Raw genomic sequence first — 24,124 nt, forward strand, 5'->3', positions numbered from 1 at the left:
GGCCCCGCTGCCGCGAGCGCCGAGCACGGGCCCTCGCCGGCAGCAAAGGAGCCGTGCGCCGTGTGGAGCCGCCGGGACGGGCGGGAGCCCGCAGAGACTCTGCTGAGGAGCGGGAGGAGACTCCCCGGGGGCCCCGCTCGGGGGGACGGCGCCGAGTGCCTCGGGGACGTGCGCACCCAAGACCTCACGGAAGGAGGTGAGTTGTCTCCGGGCGGCGGCGGCGGCGTTCGCGCGGGCGGCGGCGGCTGCTTCCGTGGCTGCAGGAGATCCCGCCGCCCCCCGGGAACCCGCGTCCACGTCCCCTGTTTAGTTCTGCTGCGCTCTTGTAGGTGTCCCTGTGAGCTTCCAGTGACACCGGCGCTTCGGGCGGGATCCCGAATCTAGGGAGCCACGGATTGGGAGCGTTCAGCGCCCGCTTTGTTGGTGGGCGTTTGTGTGTCCGGAAGGAGCTGACGCAGAGCCTGCCTCTCGGAGACGCCTCCGTGGTGCCCAGAAGAAAGGGCAAGAAGCCAAAGAGAGTTTAACTATTGCTTTCCTCTCCCCTCGCTTTTTAATAACACGGGAAGGGCAGCGGATCTCAAACCAGACCCAAAGTACGTTTTGACGGGAGCTTGTTGCCACAAGTCCCTGTTGAGTGGGAGAGATTACTTAGAGGCCAAAAGGGTCACGTGTTTGTGCGGGTAACGAGCGCGTACACAGTTATCGATGGAATGATTTATTTTAGGAAGGGTATCTGTTACTTTGGGGCACTAGCCAACCATTTATTCAAAAGTTAGTAGTTTAGCAAAAATATATTCCATAACGCTGTTTTCTGCATATGCTTTATGCAACATTTGAATACTGGCCACTGTAGAGAGTTTCTTGATCTAGGCAGGCTGCTACTTTCTTTCTGTTGATAATGATCAGGTAAAGGATTGCTCGGTAATTGTGAAGGGTGCTAAGCGCAGTTGGCCGGGAAGAACCTGAGTGATTTCTCTGTCCTCTGCCAGAAACAGGTGCTTCTTCTTAACTTCGGGTCGTTAAAGGTTGATTTGGGTTGTGAGACATCAAGCCTTTTGTTATTTATGCATTTTTATCTTTTCTAATGCAACTAATGTTCTTATTTTCCCTATAGCTAATCTTTTACAATATTGAGTGGTTTGCTTCAATATACCTTGCATCAGTGAGTTTCGTGATTAGTAATGGCTTTTGTAACAGTCCACCGTGTAAATTAATATTTTGGCAGCTGTTTGTGGATGCAGGGTTCTGTTTTAAACGCTGCCACGGTAATCTTTTACATTTAATGTTTAAAATTCAATATTTTGCTAGAGGTATGCAAACATTGGCCAAAGTGTAAACATCCTTCTTTTAAACGGTTCATATTATTGGAGGCTTGTTTATGAATTGTCAGCCTATAATGAAAAATTAATTCCTTCTGGAAAGTGCCTGTAATAAGAAGCCACCTTGTTCTTTTTCAAGAGCCTCCCTTGGCTGTAATGCATTGTACCTTTCCCCTAATTTATTATAAGAATTGGCTTTTTAACCTGAACTGATAAGAGAGACTTTAAAACTTCACACTGTGGTTCCTTTACGAATATGAGTCTTGTGTAACTCTGGGGTTTGTGGCTCACAGGCTTGTGTACAAGAGAAGTAAAGAGAAAAGATAACTAGAAAGGAGTGCCTTAAACAAAATTACATTAATACATACTATTTGCAGGGAAATCTCCTAAATTGCATACAGAGGAGCAAGTTATTTTGCAGAAGAACCCTCACCCAGGTGACAACCATTCTTCAAAGCAAGCATCCCAAGCCAGAAGTCCACTGTTGGCAGTTAAAGCTCCTGTCCTGGTCAAGCCACTGAAGAACTCCAGAGCTGGTGAGCGGCACCAGCAGACAGAGGAGGAAGTTGAGGATGTTGGGCTGTTTATTCCATTGGGTAAGCATCATGCCAGGAATAGGCTGGTGACTTTGTGATGCAGGAGAACTACAATGTCAGAAAGGAATCAAATAAACTGGACCAGGGTCTCCATATTAAGGTGTAATCATTTTGAGTGAAGCATTCAGTTTTTGTACTGTAATACAGTGGCTGCCCAAATCCAGTGGAGAGTCACTTGATAACCTGTTTCAAAAGTAACCAGAACTGATCTCTTAACTTTTCTAGATCACTTAACTAATGTTTGGGTCCTAAGAGAACAGTATGGAACAATTTTATTCCTTTTCCCTGAGTCAGCAGCCCAAGGAAGTTCGAAGTATATTGAATCTGATAAGCAGGGATCCTGGTTTTCTCTGGTTAAAAAAAAATCACATTCTCTGACAAAGCTTGCCAATTCTCTGATAAAACCCCCAAAATCTGTTATTAAAATTAAAAGCCCCCTGTACCCCCGCCCCAGATCTGCTGATGCCCCTCACTGCCCCCTAAACCTGCCCTCCAGCCTTGCCGGTGCCTCTCACTCGCCCCCAAACACCCCCCCACCCCAGCTCTGCTGGAGCGGGGGTAGGACCGGCTCCTGGCCCCCCAGCCCTGCCGGTGCCCCTAGCCATGACCTGCAACCCCCCCAGCCCTGCCACAGGGGCCCCCAGCAAGCTCCACTTACCGCATAGACTCCAGGAGCAAAGAGTGTGACTGACTGAGAGCCTAAGGCCCCGCCCTTCTCCCTCCAGGCAGGGCTGGGGGTTTCCCGTCCTGTTTGCAAACAGCTCTTGCAGGCTGGAGCTCATCCAGGTTGCAGAGCTCTTTGCAAAAGCAGGGAATCAGCGAGTTCCACTGCTAAAAGGAGAAATCCGTGTTTTTGCTGATAAAAAGGGGAAATCTGTGGTTTTCTCCATTTTTCCGTGAGAAACGGAAAACCCGGATCCCTGCTGATAAGCTTTTAATTCATTGCTGTGGAGTCTCAATCTTGTTGATTTTTAGCTCGATGACAGGGTTACATCATGTGAAGTCCTTCTGGAGGAGAACAGACATAGTACAACTCTTTGAAGCCAGTAGAGCAGAGGTGCCAGGCACCCAGCTTGCTTGATGTATTTATTTGTCTTGTGTCATTCATGTTGTTCAGAATCTGAATCTCTCATTAAAAAAATTGTCATGTTCCTGGCCCTAAAGGTCTCTTACATGTGAACAGTTTTTTTCAGAAGGTTACCACTTTAGGACTGTTATCCTGAGTCAGATGTGGCATGACAGTTTTTTATGTAGCTCTAAATTTATATTCCAGCCTACAGACAGGTTCACAGATTCATAGACATTTAGAGTTGGAAGGGACCTCATGAGATCATTGGGTCCAACCCCCCTGGTCTGGGCAGGAAAGACTGCTGGGGTCAGATAACCCCAGCAAAGTGTGCGTCCAGTCTCCTTTTGAAGATCTCCAGGGTAGCTGCCTGCACCACCCCCGCTGGGAGTCTAGACCATAATTTATAGCTTTCTCAAGGAGTGAGTTTGACACTCCCTTAGAAAGTCACAGCATGCATAGGAGCAGGGCAGAATACGGAGATGGTTTCAGTGACTCTCAGTTCCTGATCAACACGTGGAAAACTGCTGAGACCTATTGGTATCTACTGAATTCTAGCTTTGGTATAGAGATCCACTGCCTGAATGTGAGATTGATATTAATTGAGTTACCTATTTTGTAACTGAATCTTTCATTACTAATTTTCAGAGGAGCAAGGTGGAGAGGAAGGTGAAAGGAGGAAAAGGAAGAGGAAAGCAATCAAGCGAAAACGGGAAGGGAAATGCCAAGGAGAGGAGGGGTCGTTGGGCTGTGACATCAGGCTAGATGACGTCCTTGATCGCACCTTGGAAGATGGAGCAAAACAGCACAATCTGACAGTTGTCAATGTGCGGAATATCCTGCATGTGAGTGGGATGAGGGATGGGGGAGTAGTGGGAAAGGAAATGCAACCAGAGCATCTTGAGAAAGTACTGGCTAGTCTGAGATTATCCCTAAGCATACCATTGGATTTCATAAACAGTGAAAACAGTGATCCGTTCAATCTTGTAGGATATGCTATGAAGAGAAGGAATGGGTGAACTCTGTGCTATACACAGTTTACCTAGATCTGGCTTTGTTGCATTGCTTTTCTAATAGATGTTCATCCTTGAGTTCCCATAGCAGGCTCTTTTGCAGCTGACTCTCTGGTGTGGTAGTGCTAATATGGTGCAATGCAGCTAGGACCAAGACATGCTGTTGGACAAGAGGATATACATTGCGAAGGCAAAATGTCATGTTTTCTAAGTGGATTGGGTTTCTTGTTAGTCATTCAAGATATCTGGTGGAGCTGTTTGTGGAAATGTAGTGCTTATCATGATTGGAAGTTTAATTGTAGTAGGGAGAAGAGCCATATCTCTCTAGTTACCTAGAGCAGCTTGTGAATCGGTTCATTCTGTTGGGAAGTATTTGTGCTCGGTTCTGCTTGGTTCCTTAACTGGAGAACATTAATACACTAGATTGTACTGTTTACTTTTCTGCATTTTTGCAACACAGTAATAACATTCTTGGGTGCTTGCCCTGCGTAGTGATCCGAGGCCACCACTGCTTCTCTTTCAGGCAAATTAACCAGTTGTCACTATGTAGATGTCATAAAGTAGTGAATTTGCCTTTATGTGCTACCCGGTACTCATGTAAGAGTGCCAATGTCATAGTTACATTTTTCCCCCAGCACCCCGTTCTGTCCATCTACTTATAAAACCTGAATTTAGAGTCTGTTGTCTTTGAGCTCTTCTTAACTTCTCATTTTTACTGAATATGAACTTTTTGTTTTTCCGTTTCCAAGTATTTCTGTCGTACTACGCAGCCTGCTCTGAAATGATGTTACGTATTTGCCTAGAAGAAGGCATGCAGTGAATTAAGATATACCGTATGCAGAGTTCCAAGCCTATCAATGTATGTGCTTTGTGAGGATTAAAATATAAACTCTGTTGCAGTGGTGCTTAATGTTTCCTCCTGTGCAGACTAGATGAATGACATGGGGCTGGATCCTATGCATAGGGTCAGTCTGTGGGCTTGATATAGTGTTCTGGTGCATGGGGTCATGTCGTCTAGACTGCAGGGCTTCCCACAGGTTCACAGATTTACTGGCAGGGAATCAGTGGCAGTGTTGATTGCTGCAGCTCTGAGAGCAATTAACATTGATACCAAATTTTCAGATTCATGGGGAGCTTAACAGCCCAGGTGACATGGCTCTACAGACTGGATCTGGCCCACCAGCCCAAGGTTGATCACCACTGCTCTAGTGGTGCCTCACAGCAACTTTTCCTCCCATTCTCAAGATCAGTGAATGTTAGTGTTACATCGACTCAGTTTTATGTCGTGTGAGGGGAAAAGAGCTGATTAAAACAAGTTGTGTAGATTGGTCTGTATTCTTATTTTGGTCGCAAAGACTTTCATGGGTTTAATTTACATTGTTTGTTTATATAATGTAGGATCTGTTCTTTATTGCAAGGAGATACTTCATACTTTTTAGTCCTCTCTGGATTTGTTTTTAGACCAGGCTAAGATTGCATTGTCAAAGGATAGTATCTCCCCCACTTTTCTGACAAAGGTATTTCAGGCTGGAGTCTTCACAACAAGAATATAAAGGAGATGATTAAAGCCAATATTTGTTTCTGCAGGAAGTGATCACAAACGAGCATGTTGTTGCCATGATGAAAGCAGCCATCAGTGAGACAGAAGATATACCCATGTTTGTAAGTAAGCATTTTTATTCAATCCTTACCTGTCCATATGCATTATGCCTTTAGATAGTAATGAAGCTTTATTAATGACCTGATATTACAGAGAGAGAATGGAGAAAAGGTTGGATTAGAGTTAGAGGTACACTGATGTATTGGTCCGATATTGGATCGGCACCAATATAGGGAAAATCAAGAGCATCGGCAATCGGGTTTTTTTGCCTGATGTGACCGATAATGTGGCCAGTAAATGCCCTGTACGTGCACACAGCCGCAGCATGCATGCGGCCAGGAGCACAGCCCAGTGGCTTGGAGAGCAACATTGGCTGGTAAGTCTGTTGCGAGGGAAAGGGCATGGGGTGGGGGCAGATAGAGGTCTCTGCAGTGAGGGAGGGGGTGGAGCTGGGGCAGGCGCTGCTGAGATGGGGTGGGGCATCGGCTGGAACCGGGAGCAGCTTATCCGGGGGGTGGCTCCCATCCCTGCACGCAACCTGGGAGGGCATGGAGGGCGGTGTTCCCCCAGATCTGCGCAGGGCAAGGGCGGGCTGCTGCTGGCACCGAGCTCTTCCTGGCAGGGGGCTGGGCCAGGCTGTGCTCAGTGCAGAAAAGGGGGCGGGGGTGTTATGGAGAATTTTGGGGTGCCTGCAGCCCCACCCCCAGAAACCCCTGCGCTGCTGTGGCGTGTGCTGAGCAGCTGTGCTGCGCCGCACACCCCCCCCGTCCGCAGCCCCAGCCCACCCCACCCTGCATGCAGCTCCAGGGGGGCACATGCCCTCCTGGGTACAGGAGCCGCCACCCTCTCCCTGCACCTCCCAGACAAGCCACTCACAGCTCTGTCCTGTGCCCCACCCCAGTTGTGGAGTGCCTGCCCTAGCCCCACTCCCTCCCTCACTGCAGGGGCTTTGATCTACCTCCCCACACACCCCTTCCCTTCCCCCCACGACAGACTTACCAGCCCAACACTGGTCTCCAAGCTGCCCGGCTGCATATTAGAATTGGATCGGTATTGGCCAATACGGCTCCTTAAAAATCGGCCATCTGTATCAGCCCAGAAAATCTCTGTTGGTGCACCCCTAATTAGAATTTGCACTTTGGTAAGTGTAGTGGCAGCTGGATAAGACAAGTAACTGAGTGGAAAATGGTTAATCAGTATCATCAAGTATTAAGCTTAGAACTCAGATATTCTGGCCACATGTCAGACAAGTGGTGTGCTTAACACTAAAGTGCAGAAAACGTGTGGTAAAGATATTGGTTAAAAATGCTACAGGTACAGAAAATAGCATACTGTCTTTTTTAACTCTTAGGAGCCAAAGATGACTCGTTCCAAGTTAAAGGAAGTAGTAGAGAAAGGAGTGGTGAGTATGTATTTATGCCTTTTTCCATTAGCCAGGGAAAGGATATAAACTCCTTTTATCGCTGCTATTGGGAGTAAGAAGTAGAAAGAATGCTTCTTGTTAACTATTCCCAAGTCAAAAAGATTGAAGTGTGCGCATCTGTAGCTATACCTGTATTTGTGTTAAGCTTAAATAAAGAAAATGGCATTTCCTTGTGTTAAAAGATCAGTGTAGGAGAGTCATGTGGATAAAGCTTAGACAGTGAAATGAGAGTATCCCATGTAGGAGGCTTATTTTGTGTAGTTAGAAAGCATGTATTTTAGTTGTGTGTAATTTTGGGAATAGACTCCCAAGCCCTGTTCTTCTATGCTCCTATATCAGAGTTTTTGGGAAATCTGATCTTGTACAGATTACTAACACCAGTTTTGTTTTACTTAGGTAATTCCTACATGGAATATTTCACCAATTAAGAAGCCTAATGAGATCAAGGTTAGCAACTGAAAGGTGAATCTGTGCTGTTTCCTCTGTCTGCAGAGTTTGTTACAAGCAGATTTGCATTCTTATACGAAGCCTCCCAGGAAAATACATACCTGTTTCATCGTGGGTTCTTGTCCTTGACCCTTATGTTTCTCTTCTGCTGTCCCCTCTCTCATTGTAATTATTTATAGCTTGTTTTCCTGTTTTGTTTTGTTTTATTCTATTTTACTATGTGTATTGAGGTCCTGATTAAAAGGCCAAGTCAGGAACAGGACTCATTGTCCTGGGCACTCCCTATACCATAGATCTTGTAGTATAAGACATAAAGCAGCAGTTGGGTTTAATATTGGCCATTGAGGAGCGGGGGGGGAGAGAACTCAAAAACTTTTAAATTGAAACAAGCTGTACCCATCCTTTGATTTCTGAATCCACCTACTCCACTAGCTGCCTTTGTTCAAATTGACTACTCTATGCACCTCTCATCATTCTCCTTTTCTGCCATATATATCCTCAGTTGTCATGAACATTTTAACTTTCATTTCACTTTCCTATAACCCTTTAGTACAGACTTGTAAAGCTTGTGTCCTTTCTTTGGCTTGTTGCAGCCCCCTCAGTTTGTGGACATTCCTCTTGAAGAAGATGATTCATCTGATGAGGAATACCAGCCAGAGGAGGAGGATGAGGATGAGACTGCTGAAGAGGTAACAGTGGCAGAACATATTCCTACCTTAATTTCTTTTTATGTGAGGCAGTGGGGTGCTTTAAAATGTTCTCTCTATTTTGGTAAGAATTTGATCTCAAAGGTGTGAAATACTTTTGCTAGCTGTAGAATTGTTCAATCTTTCCTTAATATTATACAAGTTTTCTGCTTTCATTTTATGATGTATAAAATCACCGGAACCTGTCTTTGAAAAAGAAGTCGTTGTATTTTGCAATTTTACTCAATTGTGTTCTGCTTCTTTTATGTTACAGAGTTTGTTGGAAAGTGATGTGGAGAGCACTGCCTCTTCTCCTCGGGGAGCAAAGCGACCTAGGACTAGACGCTCGTCTGATATGATGGAGACGGAGGAGGAGGGAGGGACGCTCTCTGAGGTACATGTTACATCACAGCTCTAGCACTTTCTCAGAAAGCTTCAATAATTCATTCTAAGTTACCAGTTAGACATCATTGTTCAGTCTTCTGCTGTGTTAGACAATAAGCAGCTGCACTCCAACCATGTGTTTAGACTGAACTATTATACATTTTTCCTTTCCTGCTAGATCTAAATAGTTGTATGCCCTCATTGTCCTTGTATAAATCCAACAGTTTATATCCATCAGTGATACCTTCTTAGCTGCATCTCAGAAGCACCCAATTCAGCTAGGACCTAGTTTAAGGAAAATAAAAAAGCAGACCTTATCAAACACGGTTGTCCATCTTCTGAGTGGCCAGGAGCCACAGGCTGCATCGTGCCATGCTGTTGGTACCCCATCACTGCCCTGTACCAGAATCTGTAGGATCTCTTGTCTCTGTGGGCTGTGCCACCCCTCCCCTCTCCCACCCACCCCCGCAAGGGGCAGGCAGAAGAAGCTGGAGGAGGGAGAGGGAGCCCGGAGACTCTGGCAGTAAGAGCACTGGGGGAAGTTTAACACCTTGGAGAGCTGCATGTGGGCCACCAGTTTGATAGCCTTGATATAAATAAAATCTTTTAAGATGAAGGCCTCTCTTAATTAGGTGGAGAAGGTTACTACACCCCTTGTTAGGCACATTAGTGCTGAAGTGGTTCCTATGGGGCCTCCACCCCCTCCTAAACCGAAACAGAATAAAGACAGCACCTTTATGGAGAAGCTACATGCTGTGGATGAGGAACTGGCTTCTAGTCCCATGTGCATGGATTCTTACCAGGTAATATGTTTGAGAATGGTGCATGCAAATTAATATTATTGATGGGAGATTAATGGTCTGGTCCTCCTGTCTGAAACTTGTCTGCAAAATCCCTCTAACATATTATCCCCCTCTTATTTTGTCTGTTTCTTACTTTTAAGTGAATCAGATCTAATACCTTCAGTTCAGTTAGTTGAGGGAAATAACCATGAAATATTTTTTTCCTGTGTCACAACTGTGTTGGTCCTGGTGAAGCATTTATTATAACTTTTACTGTCATTGGGACGTGGTTTAACTGGAGAACAGAAGCCTACCATATTGGTGATTAGTTCATCCATAATTAATATAACTGTTTTTTAAAGAGGTTCTGTCAGCTTAATAACTTTTGCAAGCAAGTACATTACTAACACCTGAAGAGTATTTAAAAGTGAGACAGTTAAACCTCCCACTTAAAAGTGGGAGCCAGGTGGGGGCTATTTAGTATTTGTTTAGAAATAAGACAAATTACATCAGTTTCACTTTAGGTTATTCAGTTTCACATTCATGGTATTAGTGCTGCAGTGTTCAGGTTTTAATTGGAACTACAGAATGTTTTAAAAATGGGTCATTGAAACTTTGTTTAAATTGTGGGGAAGTTTCTGTTTCACTTAATTATTATAAAATGTGTGTTACATAAAGCTGAAAGTATAAATTGTTCCATTTGGAATGACCCAGCCATGTAAGTCAGACTATAAAATTAGGAGCAGATGTTCTAAATGGCGTTCTGGACATCAGGGACTAGTATGTTGGGATTAACTTTGCACTTTCAGTGAGCCTACTGAGCTGCAGTGAAATAGAAACCAGGAGGAGGAGGTTCTGTTCAACGGCTCAGAAGGAATGCTTGCGATGAACAAGATAAAATAACCAAGGAATAAAATATTGAAGGGAGAGCTTTCTAAACGATACACAAAGACTTGAGTGCTGTGTACTTCAAAATATTTTTAATTGATATTACAATGTAGTAATTATAGAGTAATGAAATCTTACAGCTGAAGGGAGTAACAATAGTACACATCTTTTGGCAGTAAAAGTCATATTTTCAGTGTCCAGTTTGTTGCTCCTTTTGTGGCTGAATTGAAATGCTTGGTACCAGGGAGATTAGAAGAGTAATGGAGAGGCTTTGATTCTGTTTTGCTTTCTGTCGATGTTTCAGTCTCTGGAAGACAGCCTTATTGCCTTCCGCACCCGATCGAAGAGACCCCTGAAGGATGTGCCTCTTGGTCAGTTGGAGGCTGAGCTCCGTGCTCCAGATATAACACCAGACATGTATGACCCAAATACTGCAGATGATGAAGAATGGAAAAGATGGCTTGGGGGACTCATGAATGATGATGCAGAGAATGAAGGTACTGGTTATTCAGTGAATAGCCTTTTCAATTCTGAGCTATTTAGGGGTTGTGTGGGAAGCCTGATGCGTTCTCATCTTGTTTTATACCAGACAGTCTCATATGGAACTGTTGACGTGGTTGGTGCTGCAAGACAAGAGCTTCTGACCTTCCCTGTATTCATATTGCTCAAGTTAAATTGCTCTCTTAAAAGCTAGTTAAATGCTGCCCTTGAGAGACAGTGGGATTGAAATGTATCTCAGCCAAACTATAGATACATCAGTGCCCAGTGTAACCAGATCTGCTGGTTTGTGTGCATTCATATGTGGTTTCCCCAACACACTACTTTGTATCATGGTTTGAATGATACAGTGATATGGTCATTAATAATGGATAAGAAAAGTTGTGGCTGCCTGAATCTACCCATCTTGGAGGCCTTTTGTCAGGTATTCTGAGAGAACACTTCTTTTACTTAAACCTAGCTTCCCTGACAATTGAACAAATTGCAGATACCTTAAAACACTAATGGATAGTCTTGTCTCTGTGTGGCAGGATAGTCATTAAGTGCACTGCTTTTTCCCAGGTCGCTATTAGCACTTACTGTCTATATCTGAAAAAATAGCTCAGAATATTTATTTTGCTAGATGAGGCAGATGATGACGATGACCCTGAATACAACTTCTTGGAAGATCTGGATGAACCAGACACGGAAGATTTCAGAAATGATCGTGCTGTGAGAATCACCAGTAAGTCCTTTGCTAACATCAGTTTCTTCAAGGCTGAATCTTTAGGCACCTTAATACCTTAGAAAATATGGCCGACACTCTTAACAGTTTTAGAATTAGCAGAGTTCATCTTCTGTTACCTGTTCATAGAAGGAAGAAGAGATCTTATGTAGTTTCTTAAACTGAGTTTCTCAACTTTGAGTGAACCACTGGAAATGGTGCAAACTTTTTCTGACCCTTTTAGCTAACCTGAAACCAAATGCAGTTAAGGGTAAAGTCCTTTTCCGCCCTACACCCCTGCCAAAAAAAGAAAGAAACTGAAAGTTTTTGCGTTTGAAAAAATGTAAATATAACACTTACTCAATTATAAAGTCTAAAAATAAGATACCTAATGTAGTATATGATGTTGTGTCAAAACCCAAGTTTGACCACAAGGTAGATATCTTCCCCTGGTTCTGTATATGATTGTGATTTTTTTCTTTAACTTACTTCAGTTTGAGAAGTATCTGGTAATATCATAGAAGCATAGAGAAGTAGGGCTGAAAGGGACCATCAGAGGTCATCTTGTCCTTACCCCTACCAGTGGTAGGATCATCCCTGTCCAAACAATCTTGTACAAATCCGTTATCTGACTCATCAATAAAACCACAATCAACCCTGGTGCAACTACAAGGCATAAGACCCTAACCTGCTACAGATAGAGCAGGGGAACAATGGTGACCAATGTCCAGCTGCTGTGAAGGTTATTAAAATATATGCCTGAGAGATCCAAGGAAGACGTACACATCTCCTGTTAGACCCCACAGTCCTGTGCCATCTGACCATGAGGTAAAATTCCTTCCTGACCCCAAATATGGTGATTGGCCTGACCCTAAATGGAGGGGCAAGACCCTCTAGCCAAGAACCTCTGAGTTTAAGTCCCAGCAGGAACATTGGCGCACACTAGTCACAATCCCCAGTCTTGGCTGCAAGCAACATCCATTGCTTCTGAGGAAGGGAATAAAAACCCTGACATCTAGCAACAGAAGGGGGAAAAATTCTGTCCCAGCAGCATGTGGCAACCAGCAAAGCCCAGAAGCATTGTAGAGCATAGTCTACAGAGCATGTAGAGCATCCATTGTAGAGCATAGTCATATCTTCTCCTAGATCATCCTTGATCAATACCTGTCCAACCTCTTCTTGAATACCTCAAGTGATAATAAGTATTTTAAATTGGCTATATTTATCTTAGCCCTTTAAATAGGTTGCTACCATTTCAGGTCATGTAAGAGAGAATGTGTGGACCGTTCTCCACCTTCTTGTCTTGGAGAGCTTGCAAGGATCTGTTACATTCTTGGATCACTAAATCTGTTGCTGGAAAAGGAAGCTTCATAACCCTATCCTATTTTCTTACAGAGAAAGAAGTGAATGAACTAATGGAGGAACTATTTGAGACAGTAAGTGAAAATTCAGAGCTAAAGCTGTAGAAGTATATCTATTCTGAAGCTGACAGTCTTTTGAAGGTGTCACTTGGAGCCGTACAATGGGGATCTGTACTAGATATATCGATGTACACTCAATATAAGGGATTCTGTTATGTGTGTAACTGTGAGCCTAGAGAGAAGGTTGAGAGAGTGTTAAAACGAAGGCAAGTATGTCTGCTGAGAGCACCAGTATAGGCCCACTGTGGCAAATTCGTGCCAAACCATAAGTCTTTTGTTTACCAAAGGTACTTTCCTGAAGCCTGAGCTATGTCTTGTATTCCTGACAACTGCTGAGCAACTTCTTATTTCTTGTCAGTTCCAGGATGAGATGGGTTTTTCCAACATGGAAGATGAAAGCCCAGAAGATGAAGACAGCATTGCAGAGTCGCGACCAAACTTTAATACACCACAGGCACTCAAGTAGGTTTCATTCAAAAAGGTAAAAGAAAGCAAAAAGCCATAGACAGTAGAATCCATGTAGAGCATAAAGGTATTCTGAGCCATTTTGTATGCATTATGGCACAAATGGTAATATTGCATAGCATTGTGACCCTTTGCCTGAGATAGAGGCAGATTTCTTTCCTTTATTGTGAGGTAATTAACTTAGTGCAATTAACTTAATGCGTCTGGATTTTCTGTTAGTAAGAGTACTGTCTCTGAGCAAGGCTGAACAAGTACTATACTTCGTGCTGTGTTCTCCCAATGCATATCACTGGAATAGCAGGGTGCAATCAGCAAAGAGGCAGCTGGAAGTGTCATGTAGCAGCATAGAACTGCAACAGCTGTAGAGAAGATGTCAGCATTTTGATAACTATTGGCATAGAATATACTTGAACCAGTGAGCTGGTGTTGAAAGGCTTTGGCTGTCATCCTCATGCACCTATGCTTGATAACTTTTTTTTTTTCAGCTACAGGTAACTCCTAGCGTTTCAATAGTAGATAACTAGCAGGCTGACTGTGACCTGCTGTGTGGTGAAGCCTCCTTGTATGTGGGGCAGCCCAGCTCAAGACTAAGCTGTTTCTGTTTGGGAAGGGAGCTAAAGTAACTGCTGGGCTTCTGCACCTCTCTGGATAAGCAGTGCTGGAGGGGAGTGTAGAAATCTTTTACCAGCTACAGTCAAAATACAAGGAGTGTTTTATCCTTGCACGTTTTTATTTGTATCACTCACCTTTTTGGGCTCTGATTAGTTGCATCCATTTCTCATTTGTAGGTTAAATCCTCCTCCTAACTGCTGCTTCCTCTGAATTCTTGAAGAGGGTGTCTGTGTGAAGGCATTTGTTTGTTCTTTGGCCCTTTTTGTTTAGTACCTTGTAATATGAATGTTGCAGAGTAGTGGGGGTCAACTTTCTGGGCTGGCATGCCATAAATTAGCCCCATGCCCTCTCTGGGTATCACTCCAATCTCCGGCTCCTGCCCAATCTGCTGCTCTTTCTTTCTGCTCCTTGCCCTGTTCTCCCTAATCATCCTGCTCTGCCCTGTCTGCCACTGCTTGCTTCCTCTCTGATCCGGTGTGTTCCCCACAGAGGTGCTATCTGTACCACTTGTGGCCTGTGCGCCACAGGTTGGCCACTCCTGTCTTGGAGAGGTTCCTGATTGTGACTATCTCTGGACTTGATCCAGAGATAGGTTTGGTTAGAGGTGAGAGAGAGTTGACTGGGCTAGCAAGTAAGGTCTGTCCTAAATGGACTGACACCTAGCACTGTTCTTAGAAGGGTAGCAGCAAATGTGCACTGGGATAGCTGGCTGGGACACCTCCTACATTTACAAAGCACACCTGTTGCAACAAAGACCTGTAGGTGATCATATCCGGGCTGATTATGGTAATCATTGCAGTTAAAGTAGTGTGGGCTCTGTTTTTTGGATCGGGTCTGTTCAGCTTTTGATTGATTTCTCTGTTTTAGTTTTGTCTAATCTCATTCTTATGCCATGCTTATGCAGTTGTATCTGGGCACTTAAGCAAGATAATGTCCTTGTAAACTCAGAATGTAACAGAAAATGGTATAAATGATTGAATAGGGAGTGTGTTTGCCTGAATCAATAATGAACAAATGCCATAGCATAATGTTGGAATGGATGCTGCTAAAAGGTTTGTTTCTCAGATTAAAAAGAGAAATGAAAAAACTGACTGCTCATGCTCATCAATGATTCCATTACACTTTTCTAAGGATCAGAAGTGGTTTAGTCAAATTTCAACTGTGCAGTCCTCCTCCTAGTTTCAGCTGAGTGCAGGATTTATCTTAACTCTTTGTCTAAACTGTTAATTCAAGCAAAAGTTACTATTGCAGTCTTCAGTAAGAGTGTTTCAGTGGTAGATTAATGGATTTTGTAAGTGCCACGTTTCCAAAATATTTTTTGGTTTCTTAAGATGAAGACTCCTAAGAAGTACAAGTGGCAAAATGGTAGCTTGCTTTTACTTATGCTTCACAGAACACCTTAATGTTACTATCTAGAATATCTTAATAGTGATACTTTCTAGCAGAGACACCAGGATGATGTGAGCCACCTCTTTAAGTCATGGACTTGGCATAATTCTGTCTGCTTGATCTGGAACAGGTTTGAAGAGCCTCTGGCCAACTTACTGAATGAACAGCATCGGACAGTGAAAGAACAGCTTGAACAGCTGCGAATGAAGAAATCTTCAACTAAGCAACCACAAGAGGTAGAGAGGCCAAAACCTCAAAATGAAAAGCCACTCCAAACTCTGGTTTTGGATAATGCACAAAGAAAGAGGCTCCAGCAGCAAATGCAGCAGGTAAGAGGCTCTTGGAATTTATCAAACGTAAATATTATGTTCAGGTTTACTAAACTTTGCAGGGCAAATCCTCTGCTTAATATGATGGCATGCTACAACATAGTTGATGCTGTAGAACCTTTTCCAGTACTTTTGAACATTAGTACATCTAAAAAGCTTCACTTGCCTGACTTGTTCTTGCAGCACGTCCAGCTCCTGACTCAAATTCACCTTCTTACCAGCTTCAATGCCAGTCTGAGTTCAGAAACCAGCACCACTAGGATGTTTCTGGTAAGAATCTATCTCAAATCAAGAATTCAGTTCTAGTGGGCACTGGAGATCTCATGTAAAGATGAGATGAGAAAGTGTTCCTTTAGATGTATATATTTTTTAAATACTAGTATCATGAACCATATTATTACTTTGATGCTTGCTGAAATAGTGTGTACTCTGGTGGCAAGAATGTGGTGGTCTAGATGGGCAGATTGGCAGAATAGACTTAATCAGTCATTCCATGATTGAGAGCTAATAGTTAGGGACAGAAGCAGGACTAATGACCACTGTCACCCTGCAGATTTCTGTGCCTTCCCATCTGGCAGGTTTACTTTTTTGAGTGACAGTTGTAGAGACATGCACTTACATTGAAAGCAAGTCCTTTCATCTTCTCTTTTGTATTTGATCCCTCAGACTGAGCTGAGTAACTTTGCTCACAGCTCCATCCTCCTTCGCCAGCAATTTAATTCCAAATTTCAAACAGTATTCCAACCATGTAACTTGAAGGGAGCACTGCAGCTCATTGATGACTTCCACTCCCAGGTCAAAATTGATTGGAGCCCTCGCAAACCTGGGAAGAAGACTGGTATGTAACTGAAAGGGTAGCAGATTTGTAGTGTAGTAACAGCCTGTTTGGTGCTGTACTTCTCCCAAAATTGGATTCTGCTTTTTTTTACTATAATAGGAAACTTTCCATTCTTGTATGGCACCCTGTCTGGCATGTCTTTATCTGGTGACCTCAGTATTACTAGCCACCTTGTTTCTTAAACTATGGGAGTATTGAGTAGTGAGCACACTTCGTAGGACTTCTCCCGTTTTTCTTAGCCTGGTAGTCCTGTAATCCTAGGGTATCTTTGCAGATGTCTTTCGAGATGTGAAAAACCCCAGCCTGTGCTGCTTTCACAAACAAGGCGCAAGGACAATGGTGGTTACAATAAGATGCTAGTGAGTAGCAATATTTGAGCTCCTACCATTGTTTGATTGCATCAGTTTATGCTGATATGTTCATTTTTTTCATAGCAAATGAATTTCCCTGTCTGCCAAAACAAGTGGCATGGATTTTGGCAACAAGAAGAGTCTTTATGTATCCAGAGTTGCTACCAATATGTTCTCTGAAGGCAAAAACCCCCCGGGACAAGATTTTCTTCACCAAGGCAGAGGACAAGTAGGTTTTAAGGGGGTAAAATACATATGAATAGAGCTGCCTCCCATGGGGAAACAAGTGGGATACTATAGCTATCTTGCGGGATGCCTGGACATCCTAGAGCAGTGGTGTTCAGCCTTTTGACCTTGTGGGCCAGAGGAGTGGTGTAGGGTCAGTCCACAGGCTGCATTGGATCCCAGGTTGCCTCTGCATGCCTCCCAATCTGGTGCCAGGATCAAGCCTTGTGGCCCTACCGGAACCTGCATCTCAGGATCAAGCACTTTGTGCCCAGATCAAGCCCCTGGGGCTCTGGGCTGCCCCTCCCTTGCCCCTCATGCCACCCTGTGCACCTGATCTAGCACACAAGACCATTTATGTATGGGGCTCCTCATGGACCCATGGGGAGCCTGGTAGGCCAGATGACACGGTACCAAGGGCCAGATCTAACCCACAGGCTGGGGATCGAGCACCCCTGTTCTAAAGTAACATCTCCTTACAGCCATTTGGAGGGAAGGCCACAGATTTTAACAGTTTCATAGATTTCTAGGGTTGGAAGGGACCCATTAGATCATCAAGTCTGAACCCCTGCTCTGGGCAGGGAAGAGTGCTGGGGTCAAATAACCCCAGCCATGTGCTTGTCTAATCTCTTTTTTAAACACCTCCAAGGTAGGGGAAAGCACCACCTCCCTTGGAAGCCCACTGCATATTGTGGCAACACTCAATGTAAAGAATTTTTTCCTGACGTTCAGTCTAAATCTGCTCTTCATCAGTTTATGGCTGTTTGTTTCTAGTAACACCAAGGGGCGCCCTGGTTAACAGAGTATGCCGTATTCCCTGCTGTGTCCAACCTAAATCTGCTCTGCTTCGGTTTATGGCCAGTTTCTGGTACCCCAAGGGGTGCTCTGGTAAACACAGTATCCCCTATTCCCTGCTGACCCCCACTGATGAGCTTGTAGACAGCCACAAGATCACTTCTCAGCCTTTTCCTGTGAAAAGGTCTCTCAATCGATTTTCATAGGATCTTACCTGCAGGCCCTCAACCATGCGAGTAGCCCTCCTCTGAACTCTTTCCAGGTTATCCATATCCCTCTTGAAGTGCGGCGCCCAAAACTGGACACAGTACTCCAGCCTCACCAATGCTGCATAGAGGGGAAGTATAACCTTGCCAGAGCTGCTTGTGATGCACCTACTAATGCAAGAGCGTGCAGTTAGTTTTACGTATTAAAGATCATCCAGTCCAGCCCCAAAGGAGGTCAAGGCTCCAGTGAGGTTTGAACTCAGACCCCTGATTTACAAGACCAGTGCTTTAACCACTGAGCTATGGAGCCACTTTTTGAAGAGGCCAGTTGAAGAGGGCACTTCGTATTGAGAGACATTTTGAATCCAGTACACGCACTAGTTTGGGTTTTTCACTGTGTGCCTGACTGAATTCCATATATCATCATTTTCAACTTTCTCCCAAATCAGTGATGCTCAACCTTTTGAACCTGCATTTGAGATGAGTGGCCTGCAGGCCAGATCAGGCCCTGGGGCCTGGCACAGTCTCTTTCTGCCACCCACACACAGGGATTGTCCCCCAAGGGGTCAGCTCCCCCTCCCTCTTGCACGCTGTGTGCCAGGATTGAGTTCTGGGTGTTCAATGCTATCCCAGCCCAGACCTCTACACTGAGATTGGGCCCTGGAGCCTAGTGCTGCACTTGCCTGCCTTGCATGCTGAGATCAGGTGCTGGATCCAGCGTGTAGGGCCCAGGGCTCCCCATGGGTTCAGAGGTTTGGCAGCAAGAGAGCAGTGACACCTCTCTTCTGCTGCCGAATTTCCAGACCTATGGGGAGCTCTGCAGGCCAGGGGATGAGCACCTTTGTCCCAGGCCAAACCACATTTAGCAGTTGACTAGGCTGTGTTCATTCTGTACTCTTCTTCTCAAGGACTTATTGTTGCTACAGATGACCAAAGAAAAGAACTTCAAGGGTGTTAGCAGATTATGAAGACAAATAAAGAATATTTATATCTGCTTCAGGTTGAATACTGGTCTCACAGACCTTTTTTCCCTTGCAGTTTATTGGCTTTAGGACTGAAGCATTTTGATGGGACAGAGTTTCCTAAACCTTTAATCAGCAAATATCTTATGCCGCCAAAGACCGCCCACCAATTGACAGTGAGAATCAAGAATCTCAACATGAACCGAGCCCCTGACAATATCGTCAGAGTGAGTTATGCATTATGCCATTTTCATTTTGTAAGTGGTTGTGTTGGGAGCTGTTCATGCAAAAGAGAAAACATGGACCCTATATACTGCCTATAGTGATATTTCTTAAGCAGTAATGTGAAGTTTCATTTTTGGTGGGGATAAGGACTTATTTGGAGCCCTTTCCCTTTCCCTTATTTTACAGCTGGTCTGTTCAGTTCTTGGGGACCCAGCATCTTCTACAGAGAACAGTAATACAACTGTAAATCAGATAAATTTGAAATAATAAGATTCATCTGGATAGATTTGCTGTGTCTGTTTTTAGGTGCAGATCTTGCTGAAATTTTTTAACATCTGTGTATTTAAAGTGCACTGTAGCTAAAGAAAAGTAAAATTTAGGTTACTTGAACTCCTAGCATGTACTTTCTAGATAATTTTTTCTGACACTTGGGCTTGAGAGGTCTCCTGTACTACTTTGAATTTACTTGTTGGAGTTTCCCCCTGTCTCCTCAGTATTACAAGAAAACAAAACAGTTGCCCATCTTGTTCAAGTGTTGCGAGGAGGTCCAGCCTCATGAGTGGAAACCCCCTGTAGAGAGGGAAGAACATCGCCTGCCCTTCTGGCTGAAGGTATGTTGCTTGCCATTTAAATTGATCTTTGCTTCCCATCCTGACCTGAGAGCTAATGAGCTGTTTAGGGTACGTGTATTAGCAAAATGAAGGTGGAACTGGCTCACAGACAGACAAAACTGATGCCAGTTTTAATAACACAGATAACAATAGTTGTGAAGGTGCATTTCTGCTGGCAGACTTCGTAATGTAAACAAGGCTTTAGTGCTGTTGGCTTTGAAGTATGCTCATTTATTTCAGTGGGATGAAATACTTTGTCTGTCGCATACCTTGAGGTTGTATATATCCAAGGTTAGCCTGACCAGCAGTTCGCTGTCAGAAGCATCACTACCTTCCTTGCTGCGCTCAACAGCCTGATGAGAGAAAAACATCGATCATTTTACAAGTGCTGACCTAGGAGCAAAATGCAAATCTGTGATTTGAATTTTGCTTTCCTGTGATCCACCCCATGTCCTAGTAGCATCCAAATGTGTCACATTCATTAATGATTGTTTTTCCCTCAAAATCCTTCGCATTGTGCAGAAAAATGGAAGCAGAGTGATTAAGTGCCTTGCCCAATTAACACAGGAAGTTGTATAGCAGAGCCAAAAATTGAGCCCAGGTATCCCAAGACCAGTTCATCAAATGAGCCTGTTGACGTATTGATGACATTTGTGACCTCACCTTTTTTTCTGGTTTAGGCAGTCTTTGAAGCCTCCTCCCCATACCCTTATTCTTATAAAAGAAGTCTTTACAAACTAGTTTGGAAAAGAAACATGTCATGTGCCATTTGGTCACATTCCTACTTCCAAAGAATTGCAACCTGTTAGAGTCTTTCATTTAAGTTAGAGAATAAGCAGTAAATAGAACTATCCTCTCCCATGTGTGTATGTGCGCGCACATCAATTTGCTTTATGCGTAACTTTCTGCCTCCAGTTCGTCACTGTTGTTTGCAAGGAGCAAGCATCTGGGGGCTGAAATAACTAGAGTGTGTGTTTTCTGTAGGCAAGTTTATCCTCCATTCAAGGAGAACTGAAACAGTTAACAGAAGATGCAAGAGAGACGACGGGTTCACCCTGTGCAGAGTCTGATTTTGTGAGGACAGGAAAAGAAACAGCAGATGCAGAATGTGATGGAAAGTACCCTCTGCTCTTGCCCAAGGGAATAGTGTTGATGCTGAAGCCCCTTGCCACCCGTTTCTCTAGGAGAGTATGGAGGAGGCAGAGGTCTGCAGCCCTCAAGCCACTCCTCATTCGACCAAGTCCTTGCATGCAGCCTAGTTCCAATACCATCAATGTCCAGAAAACTGCTGTGAAGTTATCCCAATCAGAAGCTCCTCCAAGCAAAGTTGTGGTCCACATTCCCCGGTTAATCCAGCCAGCTACTGTTATGCAGACTGTGCCTGGAATGCAGCATCTGAACATCCCGTCTGGAGTAGGAAGTGGGGAAAGCCTGGACTTTCAGAACGCTCTCTCCACTCTGCATTCTGATTCCAGAACTTGTCTTCCTGCTGGTGTACCGTCAGCACTAATAACCTCAACCTCTATGACTTTTCAGCCAAAAATGGTCCTGTCAACATTGGCTGCATCAAAGATCCGCAAGCCTTGTGTCCGCAGGGGATACCAAAGGAAAAAGGGTGCAAAGCCTTCCCCTCTACTAAAAACTGCCCCTCTGATCCAGCCGGCCCCCGTCATCCTCACTGTACCAGCTGCCACAGTGAAAGTGGTTAATATCGGCAATGGATGCAATATGATTCAGCCCATAAATACAGCAGTTGGCAGAAGCAGTCAAACTATTCCAGTAACTACTTTGTTGGTGAATCCCACCACCTTCCCATGCCCTTTGAATCAGCCTCTTATGACTTCCTCAGTCCCTCCTTTGATAGTGTCTTCAAATGCTGTAGGTCTTCCTAGTTCATCTACTGCTGAAGACAAAGAGCAAGTGAATCCAATCATCTCTTGTTCTGCTGTAAATGATGAAAATTCCTACCCTATAGTGGAGCCTAAAGTGGAACACCAAGATCTACACTCTTCGTGCCCTGCCATCTCCCCTAAGAAGGAACACAACACAAATCTGGCTACTGCCATCAGTGACAGCCAGGAGAAGACTAATGAGGGTGAGTGTTGCAGTTGGACAGCAGAAGAGAAAGCCTTGGAGCCATTACCTTTAGATCTTGTGCATTTAGGGACCTTAAGAGAAACAGTAAAAACTGAACCTGAAGATCCCAGTGATGTCCTTGAAGAAAACCCAACCCAGAAAAAGCAAGACTTTGCATGTGCTGAGATAAAAGAGGAATTTGTGTTAGATCTTAGGGAGGAGTTGGACATGGAGGCCACACCTGAACATCTAAATGAGCAGAAGGAAATTAAAAAAGAGTGTGCTGCCCAGGAGGAAAAGGGAGGAGAGGGGGAGAGAGGGATGCATCCAGCCACCCAGGATGAACAGCAGTTGGAAGCAGCAGGTGTGACTGGGGCAGAAGTGAGTGAGTCTCCCAAGAATGTTACAACAGATGCTAAAGCAGAGTCCAGTAGCTCACTGGAAAAACCAGAGGACTTATCCAGCATGGATGGTCAGTCTGTGGGGACGCCAGCCGGTCCTGAGGCAGGGGGAGAGAAGGATGGCCAGGAAGAGGAAGAAGAGGAGGATTTTGATGATTTTACTCAAGATGAGGAGGATGAAGAAATGTCATCTGCATCAGAAGAGTCTGTGCTATCTGTCCCAGAACTTCAGGTAATAAAATAGCATCCTAACAGTGAATTCCATAAATAAGAGAATTTTCTTTTTTACATTTTCTAAGAGTCATGGGTGGGGTTGGGCCAGGATAGAATCACACCTTCACATTTACATGAAAAATAATTTTTGTAAATGTTTGTTTGTTTGAATGCATGTGTTTTGTATGGTACCAAGAGTGTGCGTGACACTTGACAGCCGAATTTAGGGAAGAGTTCTTGTCCTGAGGAGCGTATGTGTTAGATCGGCAGCATGACTTGCAAGTGTCCAGATCCAAATTCTGTTGCAGTTCTAAGGGCTCCATCAACTAGATTTGTTGTTTGTTAGAAGAGCAGACTTTGCAGGAAACTTATTTTCACCCTGAAGATTCCTCAGGTTAAAGTAACTCGAGTAAACATGCAAAATTGACAAAAACCGTCCTAGTGATCATTCACAGTTTCAAGTTTATAAATAACTTCACTTTTGGGAGTATTCGTCATATAGCTTTAGAACCTTAGGGTCCTGGGATTATATTATAGCTCGTGGCAGTGTTAATCTATAGTTGGCTAGGGGGTTAAAATATGAAAAATGAGCAGGGATCCTGGTTTTCCCTGGTAAAAAAATCACAAATTCTCTGATAAAAACACCAAAATCCATTATTAAAATTAAAGGCCCCCCACAGCCTACCCTTACCCCCTGGCCCTGCTGGTGCCCCTCACCCTGTTTGTGCCCCTTGCCCCCCACCCACAGCCCCTGCCCCCCAGCCCTGCCAGAGGAAACCCCCAGCTGCAAGAGCTATGGGGCCAGGGCGCCAGGTCTGCAGGTCCCTGCCCCCAACAGATGGCAGCAGCTGCTGCAGCAGGAGGGGCTTGGGTGGGGCCAGTGCTGGCTCCTAGCGGCAGCGCACACTCCCAGGGGGCAAGGGGGACCCATGCCCCCCAGATCTCTGCAGGAGGGTGGGGGCGTGCTGTGTGTGGCTTCCCTGAAGAGCCAGTAGTGTGCCGCTCTGTACCCACTCCTGCAGGAAGCTGGCTGAGGACTCAGGGAGGTGTTGGGGGAAGCCCCACAGCAGCTCGTGGACCCAGAGTGGCGTGCTATCACCAGGCCAGGCTTGTCCGGGGGCAGGGGCAGGGCCAGCTCCTGTCTGCAGCACAGTCCCAGGGGCCATGGGAGAGCCATGCCACCTAGATCTGTGCGGGGGCTTAGGGGCAGGACGGGTGCGCACTGTGGGCTCATGCTCCCAGCCCTGCTGTGCTGCCCTGGGGCCTCCGCAGCGCAGTGTATGCAACCCAGAACAGCAACGCACAGCGGGGACGCGCACAAAAGCTGCCTGCTGCTCCAAGCTCTGCACTGCCCTGGCCATGCTTTCTGCAGGCGGGGGCAGCAGTGCGGGGCACAACCCTGCGCTGCCCCTGTGCACACAGGGAGTGTGGCCAGGGCAGCGCGGAGCAGCAGGCAACTTTCATGCATGTCCTTGCTGTGCCCTGCTGTGCTGGGTCACATATGCTGTGCTGCAGAAGCTGTGGGGAAGGGTAGCCCTGGATAAGCCTGACCTGGCAATCGCGCACTGCTCCAGGTCCATGCGCTGCTAGCCAGGCGGGCA

The 24,124-nt window shown here is 45.0% G+C and overlaps 1 protein-coding gene and 1 non-coding gene across 6 annotated transcripts in view; one reads left to right on the forward strand and one right to left on the reverse strand.

Annotated features, from left to right (window-relative positions):
• Positions 1–6: 6 nt before the first annotated feature.
• LOC102372412 (GON-4-like protein) overlaps positions 7–24,124 on the forward strand; it is a 33,857-nt gene continuing 9,739 nt past the window's right edge. For 2 of the 5 annotated variants that reach the window (XM_025212610.1, XM_025212611.1), the window contains exons 1-19: positions 3,688–3,826; positions 4,744–4,853; positions 5,582–5,656; positions 6,946–6,996; positions 7,414–7,464; positions 8,058–8,153; positions 8,425–8,544; positions 9,167–9,337; positions 10,509–10,701; positions 11,325–11,426; positions 12,801–12,841; positions 13,185–13,288; positions 15,423–15,621; positions 15,805–15,891; positions 16,288–16,459; positions 16,894–17,038; positions 19,074–19,224; positions 19,717–19,833; positions 20,818–22,542. In XM_025212610.1, coding sequence (XP_025068395.1) covers positions 4,830–4,853; positions 5,582–5,656; positions 6,946–6,996; positions 7,414–7,464; positions 8,058–8,153; positions 8,425–8,544; positions 9,167–9,337; positions 10,509–10,701; positions 11,325–11,426; positions 12,801–12,841; positions 13,185–13,288; positions 15,423–15,621; positions 15,805–15,891; positions 16,288–16,459; positions 16,894–17,038; positions 19,074–19,224; positions 19,717–19,833; positions 20,818–22,542 — 3,624 coding nt within the window. In that variant the 5' untranslated portion in view covers positions 3,688–3,826; positions 4,744–4,829. Of the gene's footprint in view, positions 197–1,696; positions 1,916–3,629; positions 3,827–4,743; positions 4,854–5,581; positions 5,657–6,945; positions 6,997–7,413; positions 7,480–8,057; positions 8,154–8,424; positions 8,545–9,166; positions 9,338–10,508; positions 10,702–11,324; positions 11,427–12,800; positions 12,842–13,184; positions 13,289–15,422; positions 15,622–15,804; positions 15,892–16,287; positions 16,460–16,893; positions 17,039–19,073; positions 19,225–19,716; positions 19,834–20,817; positions 22,543–24,124 lie in introns of those variants that run through there. The other 3 variants (XM_006030921.3, XM_025212612.1, XM_025212613.1) reach the window with 3 other exon arrangements.
• On the reverse strand, positions 18,274–18,345 carry TRNAT-UGU. The gene has a single exon. It is a non-coding gene; the product is annotated as a tRNA-Thr (tRNA).

The sequence above is a fragment of the Alligator sinensis genome, unplaced genomic scaffold (genome assembly GCF_000455745.1).
Source record: "Alligator sinensis unplaced genomic scaffold, ASM45574v1 scaffold1165_1, whole genome shotgun sequence".
Lineage (NCBI taxonomy): Eukaryota > Metazoa > Chordata > Crocodylia > Alligatoridae > Alligator > Alligator sinensis.